This window comes from Fomitiporia mediterranea (assembly GCF_000271605.1).
Source record: "Fomitiporia mediterranea MF3/22 unplaced genomic scaffold FOMMEscaffold_3, whole genome shotgun sequence".
Taxonomy (NCBI): domain Eukaryota; kingdom Fungi; phylum Basidiomycota; class Agaricomycetes; order Hymenochaetales; family Hymenochaetaceae; genus Fomitiporia; species Fomitiporia mediterranea.
In genome coordinates this window covers 1,761,244-1,777,678 of record NW_006760388.1, presented here as the reverse complement: position 1 = coordinate 1,777,678, position 16,435 = coordinate 1,761,244, and the positions used below count along the sequence as shown (strand labels likewise).

The 16,435-nt window shown below is 47.2% G+C and overlaps 9 protein-coding genes across 9 annotated transcripts; 5 read left to right on the top strand and 4 right to left on the bottom strand.

Annotated features, from left to right (window-relative positions):
- Window positions 1-104: 104 nt before the first annotated feature.
- Window positions 105-2,387, top strand: FOMMEDRAFT_17942 (adenosine deaminase-related growth). The gene is made up of 12 exons (XM_007263778.1): window positions 105-328; window positions 385-431; window positions 485-835; window positions 885-923; window positions 986-1,095; window positions 1,146-1,378; window positions 1,437-1,641; window positions 1,694-1,771; window positions 1,824-1,836; window positions 1,890-2,015; window positions 2,072-2,137; window positions 2,194-2,387. The coding sequence occupies exons 1-12, from the start codon at window positions 112-114 to the stop codon at window positions 2,299-2,301; spliced, it is 1,593 nt and encodes a 530-aa protein (XP_007263840.1). The 5' UTR covers window positions 105-111; the 3' UTR covers window positions 2,302-2,387.
- Window positions 2,388-2,899: 512 nt separating this feature from the next.
- Window positions 2,900-4,598, bottom strand: FOMMEDRAFT_166049 (uncharacterized protein). Its single transcript, XM_007263777.1, has 2 exons — window positions 4,113-4,598; window positions 2,900-4,060 (listed from the first exon to the last, which is right to left on the bottom strand). Exons 1-2 carry the CDS (start codon window positions 4,536-4,538, stop codon window positions 3,131-3,133), a joined length of 1,356 nt encoding a protein of 451 aa, XP_007263839.1. The 5' UTR covers window positions 4,539-4,598; the 3' UTR covers window positions 2,900-3,130.
- Window positions 4,599-5,121: 523 nt separating this feature from the next.
- FOMMEDRAFT_118905 (cyclin-like protein) lies at window positions 5,122-6,696 on the top strand (the record flags this gene model as incomplete). Its single annotated transcript, XM_007263776.1, has 5 exons — window positions 5,122-5,153; window positions 5,211-5,320; window positions 5,375-5,585; window positions 5,636-5,917; window positions 5,966-6,696. 5 exons carry the CDS (start codon window positions 5,122-5,124, stop codon window positions 6,621-6,623), a joined length of 1,293 nt encoding a protein of 430 aa, XP_007263838.1. The 3' UTR covers window positions 6,624-6,696.
- A 1-nt stretch (window position 6,697) lies between these two features.
- Window positions 6,698-7,837, bottom strand: FOMMEDRAFT_145137 (uncharacterized protein; the record flags this gene model as incomplete). The annotated part of the gene is made up of 3 exons (XM_007263775.1): window positions 6,698-6,983; window positions 7,050-7,312; window positions 7,373-7,837. The coding sequence occupies 3 exons, from the start codon at window positions 7,835-7,837 to the stop codon at window positions 6,821-6,823; spliced, it is 891 nt and encodes a 296-aa protein (XP_007263837.1). The 3' UTR covers window positions 6,698-6,820.
- Window positions 7,838-7,924: 87 nt separating this feature from the next.
- FOMMEDRAFT_103859 (DUF887-domain-containing protein) lies at window positions 7,925-9,308 on the bottom strand. Its single transcript, XM_007263774.1, has 7 exons — window positions 9,049-9,308; window positions 8,769-8,974; window positions 8,663-8,697; window positions 8,557-8,603; window positions 8,465-8,491; window positions 8,304-8,409; window positions 7,925-8,250 (listed from the first exon to the last, which is right to left on the bottom strand). The coding sequence occupies exons 1-7, from the start codon at window positions 9,267-9,269 to the stop codon at window positions 8,029-8,031; spliced, it is 864 nt and encodes a 287-aa protein (XP_007263836.1). The 5' UTR covers window positions 9,270-9,308; the 3' UTR covers window positions 7,925-8,028.
- A 1,911-nt stretch (window positions 9,309-11,219) lies between these two features.
- FOMMEDRAFT_17939 (guanine nucleotide-binding protein subunit gamma) lies at window positions 11,220-12,164 on the top strand. The gene is made up of 4 exons (XM_007263773.1): window positions 11,220-11,325; window positions 11,408-11,622; window positions 11,681-11,717; window positions 11,768-12,164. The coding sequence occupies exons 2-4, from the start codon at window positions 11,501-11,503 to the stop codon at window positions 11,858-11,860; spliced, it is 252 nt and encodes an 83-aa protein (XP_007263835.1). The 5' UTR covers window positions 11,220-11,325; window positions 11,408-11,500; the 3' UTR covers window positions 11,861-12,164.
- Window positions 12,165-12,598: 434 nt separating this feature from the next.
- Window positions 12,599-13,110, top strand: FOMMEDRAFT_79035 (thioredoxin-like protein; the record flags this gene model as incomplete). The annotated part of the gene is made up of 3 exons (XM_007263772.1): window positions 12,599-12,678; window positions 12,770-12,926; window positions 13,003-13,110. 3 exons carry the CDS (start codon window positions 12,599-12,601, stop codon window positions 13,108-13,110), a joined length of 345 nt encoding a protein of 114 aa, XP_007263834.1.
- A 735-nt stretch (window positions 13,111-13,845) lies between these two features.
- Window positions 13,846-14,234, bottom strand: FOMMEDRAFT_77604 (G-protein gamma subunit; the record flags this gene model as incomplete). The annotated part of the gene is made up of 3 exons (XM_007263771.1): window positions 13,846-13,929; window positions 14,002-14,038; window positions 14,110-14,234. 3 exons carry the CDS (start codon window positions 14,232-14,234, stop codon window positions 13,846-13,848), a joined length of 246 nt encoding a protein of 81 aa, XP_007263833.1.
- Window positions 14,235-15,248: 1,014 nt separating this feature from the next.
- Window positions 15,249-16,393, top strand: FOMMEDRAFT_139054 (uncharacterized protein). The gene is made up of 5 exons (XM_007263770.1): window positions 15,249-15,321; window positions 15,392-15,612; window positions 15,666-15,681; window positions 15,746-15,900; window positions 15,958-16,393. The coding sequence occupies exons 2-5, from the start codon at window positions 15,464-15,466 to the stop codon at window positions 16,244-16,246; spliced, it is 609 nt and encodes a 202-aa protein (XP_007263832.1). The 5' UTR covers window positions 15,249-15,321; window positions 15,392-15,463; the 3' UTR covers window positions 16,247-16,393.
- The last annotated feature ends 42 nt before the right edge of the window (window positions 16,394-16,435 follow it).

Sequence of the window (16,435 nt, the reverse complement as noted above, 5' to 3'; positions counted from 1 at the left end):
CGGAGCCGCCAATCCGGCTATATTCTCACATCACGAGCGCTGTCGAGTCAGGCTGGCAATCAACTTTCTGCAAACAGAAGGCTTCCTGCGGCTTGCTAGCATACAGTGATCATGTCTGCCCAGGACTCATACTTATCGGCTCGAGCCAGCTTGATTGCAGAAGAGAGGTCTTTGCGATGTGACGCTGCCTACATACGCACCGCCTCAAATGAGGAACTGAAGGCGGATGAGATTATCCGGACCATCCGAGCAGAAGAGGCTAAATCCATCTGGTCCGTAGAGCATGAAGATGTCACCAACACTTTTCCAGGAATGGAATTTCTGTCGGGTAGGCACAGTCAATAATAATAATTTTCTTCGATGTGAACTCATTGAGCAATACAGCAAAGAAGCTCGTCATGAAAACCAAAGTATTTCAGATCCTCCAGAAGGTGACTCTGTTTATTCACTGCTTCGCCGAATGTCTTTGCTGATATAGCAGTAGATGCCCAAGGGTGGTTTACTTCACGGTCATCTGGATGCCATGGTGGATGTTGCGTTTCTTCTCAAGCTGGCACTTGAGCAACCTGCAATCCATGTTCGCACACCTGAAGTCCTTACAGACGCGAATATCAAGACTCTTATTCCCGAATTCCGTGCACTTCCATCCGACGAGTTCACCAATGCGAAAAGCCTTACTGACGGTTATGTTCCTGGCACATGGGTTAACATCAAACAAGCAAGAGAATCGTTCAGTCCTTCTCTGGGCGGACCAAGTGGATTCGATTCATGGTTTATAAGAACACTGACCATAAATCCGAGTGAAGCCTACGGAACGCATAATACCGTGTTTAAGGTGATATACAACTGTTATACAAGTCGATCCGTACTCAATTTCAGTCTAGATCTGGGAAAAGTTCTCGACCACATTTCTAATTACGTCTGTACGTCATTTATTTCGGTACATAGTGGTTCACAGAGAAACTTAAGGACTCTCCATGTGTAGGGTATCACCACCTTTGCGCCGATTATGTGCAAATATATTCGGGAGTTCCTTCGTTCTTCCGTAGAAGATGGCATTTCCTACGTCGAAATTCGGGTGCCATTTTTTAACAAGTTAGGTTCCAGCTTTCAGTTGTAACTGTGTCATTCTGAACGTTTTCCAGGCTCACAGTTCGGGAGAATGGCCAATGTGATTTTACCCATCGCGAATGGGTGATGATGTTTGAAACGGTGCTAAATGAATTCAAGGATGAGATGAAGGCGCAGAATCGTTCTGACGAGTTCTTTGGAGCACGTATCATATATTCGACTTTACGAGCCATGTCGGTCGAAGAACTCGATTGGTATCTTGAAGATTGCATACAACTGAAGCAGGAGTTCCCGCACTTGATTGCAGGTTCGTAGCTCCTACTTATTCACGAAGAACCTTATGCTAATCACGGTTTAAACATTAGGCTTTGACCTCGTCGGTAACGAGAATACCCTATACCCTCTGATCTACTATATAGAGCCACTATTGCGCTTTAAGAAGCGTGTTGCTGACCTCGGACTGGACCTTCCGTTTATCCTCCACGCAGGAGAAACACTGGGCGATGGCTCAGAAGCGGACGACAATCTGTACGATGCAATTTTGCTTGGGACAAAACGCATCGGACATGGGTTTGTAACTACCTATGCTTCAATCATACCAGACAGTTCTCATATGATCCAGTTTCTCACTTGCTAAACATCCGAAGCTTATTGAGATAGCGAAAGAAAGGGGTATCTGCATTGAGATGTGTCCGATTTCGTGAGTCATGCGAATGATCCTCTTGTAGACTACCCTGCTGACTGTATTTCAGTAACGAGATCCTAGTCCGTTGTTAATCCTTCTGTCACTGCAATGAACTAACATGGGGCTTGTTTAGCGCTTAACTTCATCTATGCCTGCACACCCACTCCCAATATTATTGAACCATGGTGTGAAAATCGCGTTAAATTCTGACGACCCTGGTATCTTTGGCAATATGGGCTTGTCATATGACTTCTTCCAGGTAAGCCGATCCACACGACTGACAATTGACCAAGTGTCTTCAATCTTTTTTCACAGGTCTTTGTCGCCAGCGAGGTCAGCGGATTGATCACGCTCAAAGCACTTGCTCGGCAAAGCATTGAAGTGAGTCATTTTCATGGACTAGTGTACAGCAGCGCATATAACCCTGATATTTCAAGTACTCGACACTGGATGACAAGGAGAAAGCAGCAGCATTGGATGCTTGGGAGAGACGTTGGACCCTATTCGTGAAAGGTATTATGGATGGCTCGATCCTTTCATCCTAACATCAGAAGCAAGCAGTAAAGAATATATGTATTACAAATGCACAGTGCTGTTATTATTCTACGCTTTCCAGCAGTCCCGTCCAACACGGCTCAAATAGTATCAACTGTTTTGACAGACAATCAAAGAGCAGGTGATCGTTTTTAGTTTAAGTCATAAACTGAGTACGTTCGTACTGGCTACTCGACATCACTAACATTACTCGATATCGTCCAAGCTAGTCTTCCGAATGGAGAGTTCGCATTTCTTTCCGCCTGCCATACTGCAAAACAGTTCCACGACAGTGTGCATGATGAAGTCCTTCATCTCGCTGTAGCTATGCAATTCTCTGGGTTTTGAAGTGTGAAGGGTTCTATGTAGGAGCTACTTGATGGCGATGGACCCCATTTTGCTAGGACTGTTTATGAGTATATAAACGATTGCGAGGAGGGCGAAGCGAAGTATAAGAAGCGGCTGCGGGGCTTCGCAATGCAGTTTTAGTGTTGAAGGCACAGGACGGAATTGCAACAGAAAGATGGGTTAATCTCGTGCATATTGGAGCTTGAGAAGGTCACTCAAGGAGTTGTGCTTACTGGAAATAAGGATGTTCTACAGTATATTCTTCGATCATCTATATTAAACTGTTCTTGTGATTTACAGCAACGATGATATAGACTCCCATCATGAAAATCTCCGACTCAGAGAAAACCACTCATGTATTCCAACATTTAATAAGACTACTACAAGAAAGCAACAACGTTCCTTGCGAAAACTTCTATAGAATAATAATTTAAGCTCGATCATACCAGTCTATAGATTGTCAAAATCAAAGTCCAAGGAAGAGGACATCCTCTAACCAACGAGAGGCGGGGAGTCATCTCCACTCGCAGTTAAATAAACGTGTCCGTTTACACCGTTCGTCTTCGTCTTCACTGGGTCGCCGTACACAGCAACCTGCAAAGCCTGTTCGACATCGCGCACTAGATCGTCACCATCCTCAACACCAACGCTTAGTCGGACGAGGTCATCACCGATTCCGAGTTGAGCGCGTTCAGCAGGCGGGATGGAGCCGTGTGTCATGAGGGATGGTAACTCCGCAAGAGACTCAACACCACCGAGCGACTCAGCGAGTGTGAAGAGACGTAGCGATTTAAGGAAATTCTCAGCTGTTGCGTGTGCCTTGCCTCCGTACGTCTCTGCATCTGGAGTTGCAATTCGGAACGAGACCATCCCGCCGTAAGGGAATCCACCAGCCGTTTCACGATCTCCGAGACTATCAACCCACGCGCGTGCATGAGGACTCAAACTCTCGTACGCGACGTCATTTAGAGGATGGCTTGCCAGACCAGGATAAATAACGTCCTTTACTTCGTTGCCTATACGACTTTCTAAGAAACGAGCGACGCGTAAAGCACTCTGACCGTGTTGCCGCATGCGGAGATGTAAAGTCTTAGCTCCTCGTTGAGCGAGCCAACAGTCGAAAGCACTCGGGACAGCACCGATGGCATTTTGCAAGAAGCGAAGATGCTGGGCGAGTTCTGTGTGCCTCTCTGGAAGGATCAGCGCTCCCATAAGGACATCTGAGTGTCCGTTGATATATTTGGTGAGTGAATGCATGACGAGATCGGCTCCTGCCAGAAGAGGGGACTGATAGTATGGCGAGAGGAAGGTCGAGTCTACAAGAACGAGCGGTCTTGACGGATGCGAGCGCGCGATTGCGACGATGCGAGGGATGGAAATTAGTCGCAAGGTAGGATTTGTTGGTGATTCTATCCAAATTAACTAGAAGAAATGCATAAGCAAAAATACCCGGATATATGCGCATTGTACTTACTTTCGTGTTAGACCTAATCGCAGCATAGATCGTTTCATCTTCTTCCTTCTCCAAATCAACGAAAGACGTCTCTAAGTTCGAAACTTTGGTCATATAGCGGAAGGTTCCTCCATAAACATCGTTGACGCTAAGAACATGTGCGTCTGGACCGAGACTCTGGAGAACGGTTGCCGTCGTAGAAGATCCCGAGGCAAAGGCAAGAGCATATTCTCCGCCCCGTTCAATGCTTGCTAGAAGCTGCTCGAGCTGGTCGCGATTTGGATTTCCTGACCGGGTATATTCGTAGCCCTTGTGTACACCGACGGCAGACTGCGCATATGTGGTTGCAAGAGAAATAGGAGGAATGACAGCGCCTGTTTCTAGTGAAGGTGCGGAACCTGTGTGTACTGCGCGCGTCCCAAAGCCGTCTGAATAGCCGACAGTCATGATGATGGTGGAAAGCGAGAGGAATATGGAATGCCGAGCAGGTAGATGGCTGTTATAAGCGATTAGGAGGATTGCGAGATGGTGACGCCTTCACATGTCATGAGTAAGATGACTAGATCCTCCCGGCCCATTTGTAACCTCGGTCATTTGCTACCGTTACGTGTCAGACCTCTTTTACAGAAACCGTGCCTACTGACATGGAATACTCTCAACGTAAGATGCTATTCTCAGCATGGTATAGAGCAAAATGGTGCGCGAACTTGAGAAGTCGGTGATCCGCGGTATCCTGATTGAGTCAGAGCAGATTGAGGGTCTTAAAAATGAATTGCTTAAAATATTTAAAAAAGACGCAAAACAGGTTATATGGACAAGTTATAACTAAATGCGATATTCAACGAAGCCAATACCAGACTGACCAGGACACTGTTCTTTATGATGTTCTGTTGATTAGCTTAGTAAGAAACGAGGGATTTTATCTCTAAGGCGCACGTGTAGGCACGTGGTACAGCCAACCCAAACGAAGCAATTGATCGACGCGATCTTCGTCAAGTGCTTCACCAACGATTTGAATGCTTGGCGCCGTATGGCGACTGATTTCTGGGCTTCGTCGCACTTGTGAGTACGATACCGGCTTTCTGCAGTCCTTGATTATGCAGACTTACAAGTGGAAAGTAAAAGATGGATTGTAGACCGTGCAACTTTACATCGAGCGCGCTTAGAAGACCTGCATTATGTCGATGACCCAGACCACCTCGCGCTGCTGGGCATTTTCTTTGCAAACCGTGAGCATTATTTAAATGAACTTAACATAATTTCTCAATGACTGCCTAGGTTAGTGATGTCGAAACTGGGAAATAAACTCAGCATGCGCCAGCGAGTTATTGCTACTGCGACCATCTTCTTTCGCCGTTTCTACATCAAGAACTCGTATTGTGAAACAGACCCGTATCTAGTCCTTGCCGCCTGCTGCTACGTAGCTGCCAAGGCCGAAGAATCACCTGTGCATATAAAGACCGTTATTTCCGAGGCTCGAAGTGTTTTTGGTGTGTAACTCAATGCTTATTTCTGTTTGACGAACAAAAAGACAAAAGGCTCAGATCGCAACATATAGCCGAGTACAATGTCCGACACTTTCCTACTGAAAACTCAAAACTGGCTGAGATGGAGTTCTATTTGGTCGATGATCTCGAATGCGACTTGCTGGTCTTTCATCCTTACCGAACGCTTATGGCACTCGTTAAAGACGCGAGCCAAGCGGAACAAAGTTTAGAAGAAAAGGAAGCAGGTGAACTCGGAGCTGGTATAGATGACGGTCCTCGATATTGGGGAACTGGAGAAGGCAAACTCGATATGCATACTGGGGGTATTCAGAATGCTTGGTATATACTTTTTATCGGCGAAACTACCAATAGCTGACAAAGTGCTAGGTTCCTAATTAATGACACGTATCGATCCGACATCTGCCTCGTATACCCTCCCCACCTAATTGCCATAGCAGCACTTTACCTTGTATGCGTCCTCAACCCATTTGTGAGGCAAGCACATCTCGACTGGACGGAATTGAAGCAGGCCGCCCTCGTGGCTGCTCAGCATCAGCCTGGGGCAACAACTCGTAGGTCTGCAAGGCATGCCAATTCCGTGGTCCCGCAGAAACGTACAGCCTCCTCAGATAGCAACACCGACGACGGTGCGACGCGGAAGCCAATTGTCCCTCCTCAGGACTTTGTTGGATTCTTCGCAAGTCTGAACGTAAATCTGCGAGTCGTCGCTACCATTGCGCAGGAGATGATATCCTTTTACGCTCTCTGCGATAGGTTGAAGGAGGACTTCAACCCTATCAGCTCATCCACTCAAAAAACCGGCTCGAATTCAGCGTCAGGCAGCCGTAACTCGCGAAAATCGGCTGGTCGTATTTCTGTCGATGATGCTTCCAGATCAGCTACTGGATACGACGTCGACTCGAACTTTCTCGTTCAGCTATTGAATCGAATGAGGGCGATGAAGGAGTCGGATGTTGCCCATCCTGCATCCGGTCGACCGACTGCGGTGAATAGGTTATTGGAAAGGACGCAAGGCGCTGGATGATACATTCTTGTACTTATATTTGCATTGTGGAGTATCATTGGGCAATTTAATCATGCTTGGACTGGTTAGATGCTGTTGTCACAGTTAACAGAGATATATAATTATTAAGGGCAAAACGAGAATCGGACCTCTGCCCTTTTGAAACTTAATATCTCGAAATAACCGGAATACTCTAATGAACGTAACATTATCCAAATCTACGCTGAAGAAAGCACGAAAGATGACTGTACAATCTCGCGCACACGCCTTTCCCATTCGCAAAGGTTCAGCCTATGCACAACCTCTGTCCTAAGTTCGTCCGGTCCAGCAAGTAGGCAACGTAAGTACGCGAAAACAAGTGCGTCGAGAGCCGTCGGTCCGCTTTAACGAGAGACAGGAAGGTTAGTAAAAGTAAACAGAATAGTCTCGTAATAATGTTTTACTCACGAAGACCCGAGGAACCAAGTATCATTACCGAGTCTATCACTCAAGGACTTTATCGCATCGCGATATTGAGACTTGATAGACGCGCGGGAAACCCGTTCTCCGTACAAAGGGAAGACGGTTGTGAAGCCGGAGAGCGGAGCAGGTGGTGGACTGAGGAGCATTGAGAGGCTGGGTTGATTTGGTGAAGCTGAATGACCGGTAGGGACATGAGGTGTGTACAGTAGGAAGGATTTTAGCGTTTTGGGAGCTGGATTGAACAGCATCTGCGGAAAATATCGGTTATGTTAGAAACAATTTGCGTACGTAGTACAAGATGAACTTACGAGTGCACTGTGTACAGTCCCTTCTAGCAGAGCAACCCATGCACGACTCTCATCTTTCATAGCAGTGTCCCTATATCCTTCAAAAGCGTCTTCCTCCACCTGTAAAACACCATCCACCCAGCCAGGTATCATACGCGCCCCAAGTACTTCCGGCTTTCCTCCCTCATACGCAACCAAGCTGGGTAATCGGCCGTCTACGGCACCTTCAGCTGCAATGTCCCAGCGCAAGCCAACGTTCTTGACGCCTCGCAAGGCTATGTACGCTTGCCATTTTAGACACTCGGCGTCCGTGGAGAGTACGTCTTTTGTGGAGTTGGGAGGGGCTATCCAGAGAGTTGGACGCGTCTGGCGGGAGGATGCTAGTCTAAGGGACTCTGAATCATCATATGGATAAGTGTATAGAGGGAATTTTGAGAAGAATTTCTGGACTACAGCAGGAACAGGAATCGTTGCAGATGAAGTCATCCTGCAAGATTTCAATTCACGCGTCGATCAGTCGCGTCTCTTCTCCCACCGCGCGCGAAATTATATTTATAACTGGTTGAGTGTATTCTGCAAGATACATATATATACCACTTGCAAAACAAAATAATCTTCAGGAACACAACAGGTTATATTTCGACCTTCTTATCCAAGTCCCAAGGTCATAATAAAATTCACTCCGCTTTCCTCCCATTCACCCACTTGCCTTTTGTGTCCTTGCCGTTCGAGCTGGGCTTGGACGACGGCTTCATACGCCTCCGCAATGCGTCAATCATCTTAAAGAACCAGAACACGTTCAGACCGTTCAGTATGACGTTGCCAATTCCAAACGTCAGCAACACGGCTAGCGGAACTTCGTTACGGATTGAATAGAGTGTGCGGTAGAACGCAATCGACTATGAAAAGAAAGCGTTAGATGTTTAAGAGTAAGCGAAAAAGTAATGCTTACTTGGTAAGAACCATAGATGAGACGTACTCCCGCGAATGTACTCAGGAGAAATAGACCGTTGATAAGTTGGAAAATCGACCCAGTGAGGTTCATTTTATCAAGGAACCTAATAAAGATACTGTTCAAGCTGCATTTTCACAAAACTTGAGAGACAGTATTACCAGTGGAAGTTGAGGAATGGCGTGCTCCTACAGGGAGTCAACAATCCGTTTGAGACATTGAACTGAATAACACTGATAGGTTGGACACATACAGTTCCCAGAGCAAAAATCGAGGTCCATAGTACGCAATAAATGGTTTCTATGATGCACAGTGTTGAACAACGGAGTAACTTTCTTAGCATGAGGTGTATGACATACGAAGGACAACATATAAATGAGCAAGCAAGCAAGACCTAGAAGAAATTACCCAACCAGAGTCAGTCCAGGCTAACACACAGAAACATGAAGAACCAGATTAACGGACCGTGCACGACAAAGCCAATATCAGTGAAATGCCACAGAGACTCCAGCGTATCCCAAATGAAATATCCACACGCAATACCACCAAGCAAACCCTGTCGAGAATCCCACCCAAATGCACGGTCTGCATCGAGTGCAGGTAGACTCACGTTCCGGAACGCCAAAGGGATGATTACGAGTGCATGAACGAGAGAAACGACGCGAATATTCCTGAGCAATGGTCGTGAACTCAGTTAGTAGAGCTCGTTTATGATGAAGAAAGATCTATGTCCACGCGAACGCACCAGTTATTCCTGTCTCGTCGCGTTTTGAGTTGTCCATAACTCCTCGGAAAGAGCGCTTTGCTCAGCCTGGGACCAATGAACTGGTGAACAGTTAGAAAGAACAGCGACGAGATCGCTACAACGTCCGCATGTTCTGGGAGTTTGCTGAGACCAAATGAACTTGCGAAGGGACGCGAGGCGTCCTGCAGAGCTCGTCGCGTCGCAAGAACGATGTGGGCCATAGCTCAACGTTCTAGGCGACAACTCGTGACGCCGTAATCAAGGGGAAAGGTCGAGCTTCGTTGTTGCGACGATGTCGCAGTTGAACACGTCGAAAAAAAGAAGCCGATTCATTTGTAGCCGACAACGCGCTCTTGTCATCTTCCAACCAGACTTGACGAGACAGACGCGCGGTGAGAAAACAGGCGTGCTTACGGGTCCTTCGCATGACACAAAATCATGCAAAAAAGGTTAGGTTACATTTATTCAGATTATGCAGCTATTCTACAATAGAACAGTTGAAATTGAGAAAAAAACATGCTGGTATGCGAAGTACATCTGTGCTCTTGAAAATCTCGATAAAGTCCTTTGTTTGAGATACAGAAGGAAGAGTTGTCTCTTGGAGTCCATCGGCAGAGGAACATAAAAGCAGTCCGTGAAGAGAACGTCGACCTTGCCCACTAAGTCTAACGATATAAAGCTGACATTTTGACCAACAGTCCGAAAATTAGTTAGGAAGGAGCCCGAGAAGATGAGGAAATGCGACTTTTCTGGTTTGGCAGGAACTATGCATCAAGATAAGCTTCATATTTCTGCTAGTAGATCGCGCAAGAGCTTTGCTTTGTTATCCTTGGGTCCAGGTTTTGTGACGTCCTTTGCCTTCTTCTCGATAGTAGCTGCAGCTTCGTCTATTTCAGAGGGCAGAGCTGACAGTGATGCAAGAGTCTTCGAAGCTGAGGAGTCCGACTTCGTCAGATAAGAAGTATTGAAGGGCACAAAGATCTCTCTCAGAACAACATGGTAGTATGGCACATACCACTTTTCTCAACGGCTTCATGCAGTTGATCCCAGAGCTGGTTGCGCTTTTGATATGCTTCCTTTAACTGTCTGAAATATTCTGTGATATTGCGCTGCGAGAAGTAAAGGTAAGTCCTCTGGAAAGGTACAGCGTATAAGTGTCAATAAATGCAACCTGTGTCTCCATGTATGCTTTCTTGATATCGTCTTCGTCGTGAAGAGAGAGCTGTTCGACTTTCTTGCAGGCGTCGTCGAACGATAGGACGCCGACTCTGAGTATATGCACATATTAAGAGTAAGCTTGACTAAACCATGAGTATATGCGCACCCAAATGCGACGTCAACTTTCTGTTCCAGGATGCTGTGGACCTCTTTAACCTTGCGAGTCGCAGGGGCCATTGTATGCGCAAGATAGTGCTTTAGCTGATCAGAGCGTGCTTGCATGGGCCCCTCTAGCTCGTATGCTAATTCTGCCATCTTCTCGCGCGAAGAAGTCTCGGGAACGCTATGTGAGAGTCGGTTGTGCTTCGGGAATCGGGAAAATAGACGGTCACGCACTTCTCCTGAAACTTTGCCACAAGGGTCGTCTCGTCATCCCAACCCTCGTAGTCGCTGTCATCACTATCGTCTTTTTCTTCACCGCTGGACATCTCATGTATGTTGAAGTCTCTGAAAAAACTAGAGTTCGCGGTGTCTTCCCTGAAAGAACGATTATTGTCGCGTTCCTCCTCTTCGGGCTCTTCGGGTGATTCTTCTCTGATGGTCTGAAGTTTACTCCTCGGCGCAAGAACAAGACGTTTGTAGGGAGAGTTTCTGATTGGTTTGAGCTTAACTGGCAATTGCTTGTGCTTGTCGATATTGGGAGAATGCGGAGGCTTGAATACTGATTTTTTTTAATGAAGTCGTCGTCAGATTCAGTCCACCAGCACAATTCAAGTGCGATGACGGACCTGATCTGAAGAGGGTATTTTTGTTGCTGGTCGTCTTCTTGGATCCTTTTGCAGGTGAATGCCTCGATTTCCGTGAAGTGTTTGCGCGTGCCATTTTACGCGTGCAGTGTCAATGTCGTGGACGGCGAGCAGAGCAGAGCGCGTCGTGAATGGTAATAGCTGCACGTGACGCAGGTAGTATCAATCACACGATGTCAAGCAATGGGCGCAGGCTCACACTGGCAATACCTCCTAGCCTTACCCACCGTCTCGCTCCCCTCGTCCCCGTCGCATTTGTGGCCCAGTCCACATCAAGCAGGCCTTGTCTTTCCGGTCGCATACTTAACCCGAGGTGCGTTCTCCACGTTGTGCACAGCCGAGAACAGCCCTGACTGATGGTGGTGGAAATTACACTTATTTGTTCGCTCCTCCAGCAGCACGCCCCACCTTGCTCGCTCGCATTGCGCTGACCACGTCTCGCCCAATCTAAAAGCATCTAGTCGAGCTACGAGAAGACATTTGCCACCATGAACCGCCCTCACAAGCAGTCGATGTCGGAGCTCAAGCTCCGGCGTCTGATGGAGCACAACGCGCGTCTTAGAGAGGACCTTGCACGTCCGCGTATCCGGGTCAGTGAGGCCAGTGCGAGGTAAGCGTAGTCGTGCATATGTTCTTAAGTTACGTTCTCACCGTCTATATGCCGACAGTTTGATTCGTTACTGTCGACAGACAAGAGATCACCTGGTGAGATTCCTCGTGACATTGGTATGACTTGGAGCTGATAAGCAATGCAGGTACCGTCGGTTTGGGGTCCAGTGAACAGAGGTGAAGACCCGTACGGTCCGCAGCGTACGGCTGGTCCATGTGGCGGTTGCGTCGTGCTCTAACCCATCTTTCCGTCGTCTACGCATTTCCTGTCCTAGTCAACTTTTACGAGGAAAAACCCCGTCGAGAGAAATATCTGTCTTGGTTTCACTGTGTTCGTGCGGACTGTGGTCGTCCTATTTTTCCAAGTTTACGAAGTCTTCGTTCTTCCTTGACCTTTACTTTGTATCCCAATGTTTATACAGCTGTTTTTCCCCTGATTCCCTTACCTCTTTCAGTTGTTATAAAGTATCAGATTTCTTTTCGCTTGGTATTTATTATATCATTGTGTTTGTACCCGCTCTGTCTGTGCTTTTTATGATTGAGAAAAAATACCAGTCTCATTTGAATTTTTCGAACGTCGTCGGAAGCAAAAGAAGCGGAAATGAGTAAGAGTAATTGAATGATAAGATGCTATATGTCATACTCCAGCACAAGCAAGTGGTTCCTGAGTCGCACCGTTCCACCGCTCCGAGTCTTCGTTTCATTTTGAATTTCAACGACCATGTCCATGTTCACCTTACGTTCAGCCTCTCGTCTGGCCAACCAAGCCTCCTACACCTCAAATGTACGACAAGCTGCTCCCATCAATGTGTTGCTAAGGCGCAGTTTGCGCGCGACTGTCTGTCGGAAGGACCAGTTTCTAGACGTTGACAAAGCGGTACGTCACTTCTGTTTGCAGTCCAGTGTATTGTAATTTATCTGATGGGAACATTGTCTATACAAATTCTTTGTTGGGTGATGGTGCTTGGCGTTGATATATGGAACGGCAGACCTTCACGAAAATCATTTCGAAGGAGAACTCTAGCGGGAAGATCGTACTTGTGGACTTTTACGCCGAGTAAGTTTTCATTAATTAATAGTAATACTTTCATTTGTCCATTTCTATGGATGGAGAGAATATACTTACTAACGAGTACAAACGTATTCAGCTGGTGTGGTCCATGCAAGATGCTAAGCCCCATCCTCATGAAGTTGACTGCACCAGGACCAGAGGGTGACCATACCGTAAAGACAGCCAGCGGACGACCGTTGGATCTTGTTACTGTTAATGCAGATGAGCAAATGGCGCTGACTATGGAGTACGAGGTACGTCTCACAGTTCCCGATGATGAATGAACAAGGTCGTTCAACGCTGAATACTTACAAAAATCTGTAATTTCAGATATCTGCACTACCAACTGTTATTGCCTTCAAAGATGGAGAACAAGTACAGAAATTTATCGGTGCTTTACCAGAGAAAGGCGTACATGTCTTCATCTCTGCATTATAATACTTTCACTTTTCAACGTTGCCGAAAGATAATGAAAGTGCTTCCTCAATTTGAACTCCCTCCAAAAGAGTGACAGGGTAATACGTCCGCTCCGATGAATATGTTATGCTTATTGCTGGTGGATAGCCCCATCTACTGGGTGCAGGAACTACAATGATGATGGTGTATCAATACTGGGAAGAAGGATGCGAGAGGACGAGCAAGTAGGTGAAGATAAAGATATAGTATTTACGTCGAAAGGGTGGAAGGTAAAGATAAAACCCGAATTTGACGGGATCGGGATGACGGAATAATGGTGAATGAATTTATATAAATTCCTTGGATTGGTGAAACCCTCTGTTCGCATGATACCGAAGGTGTCCACCATGCAAGTTCGAAAGCAGAATGCAATCACAAATGAGGAACGTGGTTTCAATGGTTTTGAATGTCGGCAGCATGGAGAACAAGCCCTGGTCTGTTGAATGAGCGCACCGCGAACGAGGGTCCCTTTTTCAATCAGGTCGGTGGAGCAGGATAACGAGTCTTCATTCGGATAAACTGGCAAGGAACGAAGCAATGAACGATAAAGTACGAGTGTCAAGAGAAGCGATAACGAAAACACAAAAAAGGAGGAACCGGGTGACCGCAAGTCCGGGTGACCGAAAACTGCCCTCTTCCCGCCGTGGGAGGTATATTTTCCAGGACGACAACGACGACGATGACAGGCCAGTCTGCCTGCATGCATGGAAGACACGTCTACATGACCACGCACTGACAGCCTTGTGCCGGCGGTGCATACGGGTCCTCCCCTCGCCCTACCGGGCCCCACACAGATGGCACCTATAAAAGTCATAAGAGTTGTCTTGTCAGTTATCACGCTCTTGAGTTCGACATCTGATGATAGGCACGAACAAGATGATCCTTTGTTGTCTTGCAGTATTGGATCAAACTGTAGAACGGAGACAACGCGTAACTTGGATGAGGAAAACGAGCATCCGGTGAGAGACGGGAGGGACACACCTGGCGCTGGCTTCGCTTACCCGCACACGCGGCCGCGCAAGATCTTCTCTTAAACGCTGGTTGTGCTCCATCAGTCGTCGGATCTTGAGCTCCGACATAGACTGCTTGTGTGGTCGCGAACTCATTGTGTGCGATGACTCGGAGACGCGGGGTGACGACGGTATTACACTGACAGAAGGCTGAAGTATCAAGCTCGTCCAGGCGAGATCTGATGAAAAAAGCAGAAAGACGCGTGATTTATGATATGGAAACGGGGCAAAGAGTACGGGCGGGCGTCACTGACCTTTGGAGAACGCGTATGGCGAGGATGAAGGACGGATGAAAGCAGGAAAGAGTAAGGATAGGACGGAAGAGTCAAAGGCTTCAAAGGAGGCACTAGCTGGGCGAAAACTCTCCTGAACCGTCGGCTATTCCAAACACGTGCCGGTACTTCCGTAATGTCGCCCTGCCTTTTCTGGGCATCAAGGTCATCACTCATCAAACCTTCTTCCTCACTTTCGGCCATCCGTTGTTCCCACTACGAAAATCTCTGAAAATCACGCCCAGAGATAGGCGAAAAATATCTTGTAGATCACTGACACACTGCATTACCCGAAGTGAAGAATTCGTATGTGTTTCTTGCAGTAATACTACCACGCGTTCGAGAAATGCTTCATTACCCCCTCCAAAGTAAGAAATAGCACTACGTTCAGTTACAAGTTCGACGACATCTGTCCGGAAATGAAATGCCAAGTTGTCTGAGTCCCTGATGGCGGCATGTACTGATGTAGATTAGACAGTCGATTTGTTCAGCAGTTTGATGAACTGTATCGGACGGAGACCAGGTGGTTTGGCCTTCACGTGGCTGCGACTCAGAGGTAGCTCGTCTCAATGACACAGTCTTGCTGCGAATTCTGTTTTCTGCTGAAGTGACTTCTGCGGGGGCCGCATGCTGAAAGAACTTTGAGAAACCAGGACAACGGAGTCTAGTTTAGCAGAGTGCATGTCTTCCCGTTCCCGTTACGCGGCCAATCGCAGCGCAGCCACTGACCGTCAACAATAGATTACCTAATTTAGTCGGCGCCTGCCGGTTGCCTCCCGAGAACAGGTACAAAAGCCTTCAGACCCGTCACTTTTCTTCCCTTTCAACGCCCTCTCGTTCTGTCCCCACCGTCTTCTTTCGTTCTCCTTTCTTTGTCCTCTTGCACCTTTCCTTTCCCGTCTTCGAGCAGGGTAAGCATCTCTCATTTAAAAATAAATAAATAAAGCTTAGTATTAGAATACTTACCTCTCCATTTATTAGCCTCGCATTTACGCGGTTTCACCCACTCATCGTTTCTGACTGAGTCCGAATTTTCGTCGTCTCTTCGCCATCATGATGTTCTGCCGTATTATCTCTGCCCTCGCTGCGATCACTTCCGTCTCTGCTGCGAATATCCTTGTACAAGTTGGTGCAAACAACGGCTTGACTTACAACCCCTCCTCGGTCAATGCCTCTGTGGGTGACACCATTGCCTTCCAATTGTGAGTGGCTTGGACTACTGTGGATTTAATTCGGCGACTGATGTTGTGGCTAGTTTGGCGAAGAACCACGTATGACTTCATTGTGGCCCATTTCCATAATTGTTCTAATTCCTTTTGTTCCTTTTGTCTTTAGTCTGTCACTCAATCGACCTTTGCAAGCCCGTGCAATTCGAGTGGTGTCGACTCCGGTTTCTTCCCGGTAACTGCAAACGCATCAGAAGTTCCGCAGTGGAGTTTCACAGTCAACAATGCATCCGCGCCTTTGTGGTTCTTCTGTGCTCAAACCGGGTAAGTTCTTGTGCCTATATGCAGCAGTTGATTTCTTCTTACACATTGTCTCTGAAGGCACTGTGCAAAGGGCATGGTCTTCGCCGTAAATGCTAATGCCGCTAAGAGCTTTGAGGCCTTCCAGGCTGCTGCAATGGCAACCGGCGGCAACACAACGACTGGAACCGGTACTTCCGGAACTGGCGCAACAGGTACTGGTGCCGTATCTCCGAGCGGATCAGTCGTGCAGTCTGGTGTAGGAGCGAGCCCATCACCGACAGCAAGCAGCGCATTGTCGAAGTTGAGCTTCAGTAGTGCGTCGGCCGCGCTTGCTGTTGTTGGTCTGGTAGCTGGATGTATCATGTGAGAGGGAGAGGAAGAGTTTTGGATTCTTCGGACTTAGATCGTTCGGTGGACTGTGTCTGCTATCTTTTTTTTGGGTTTTGAAAGGATGTAATACTAGAAGTGCTTCCATTGATGGGGAGCGGAATATGCAATGCTTGGTCGTTGTCTTTCGTCGTGTGTCTTGTTTCCACACCAAGATTAAAATTAAAAT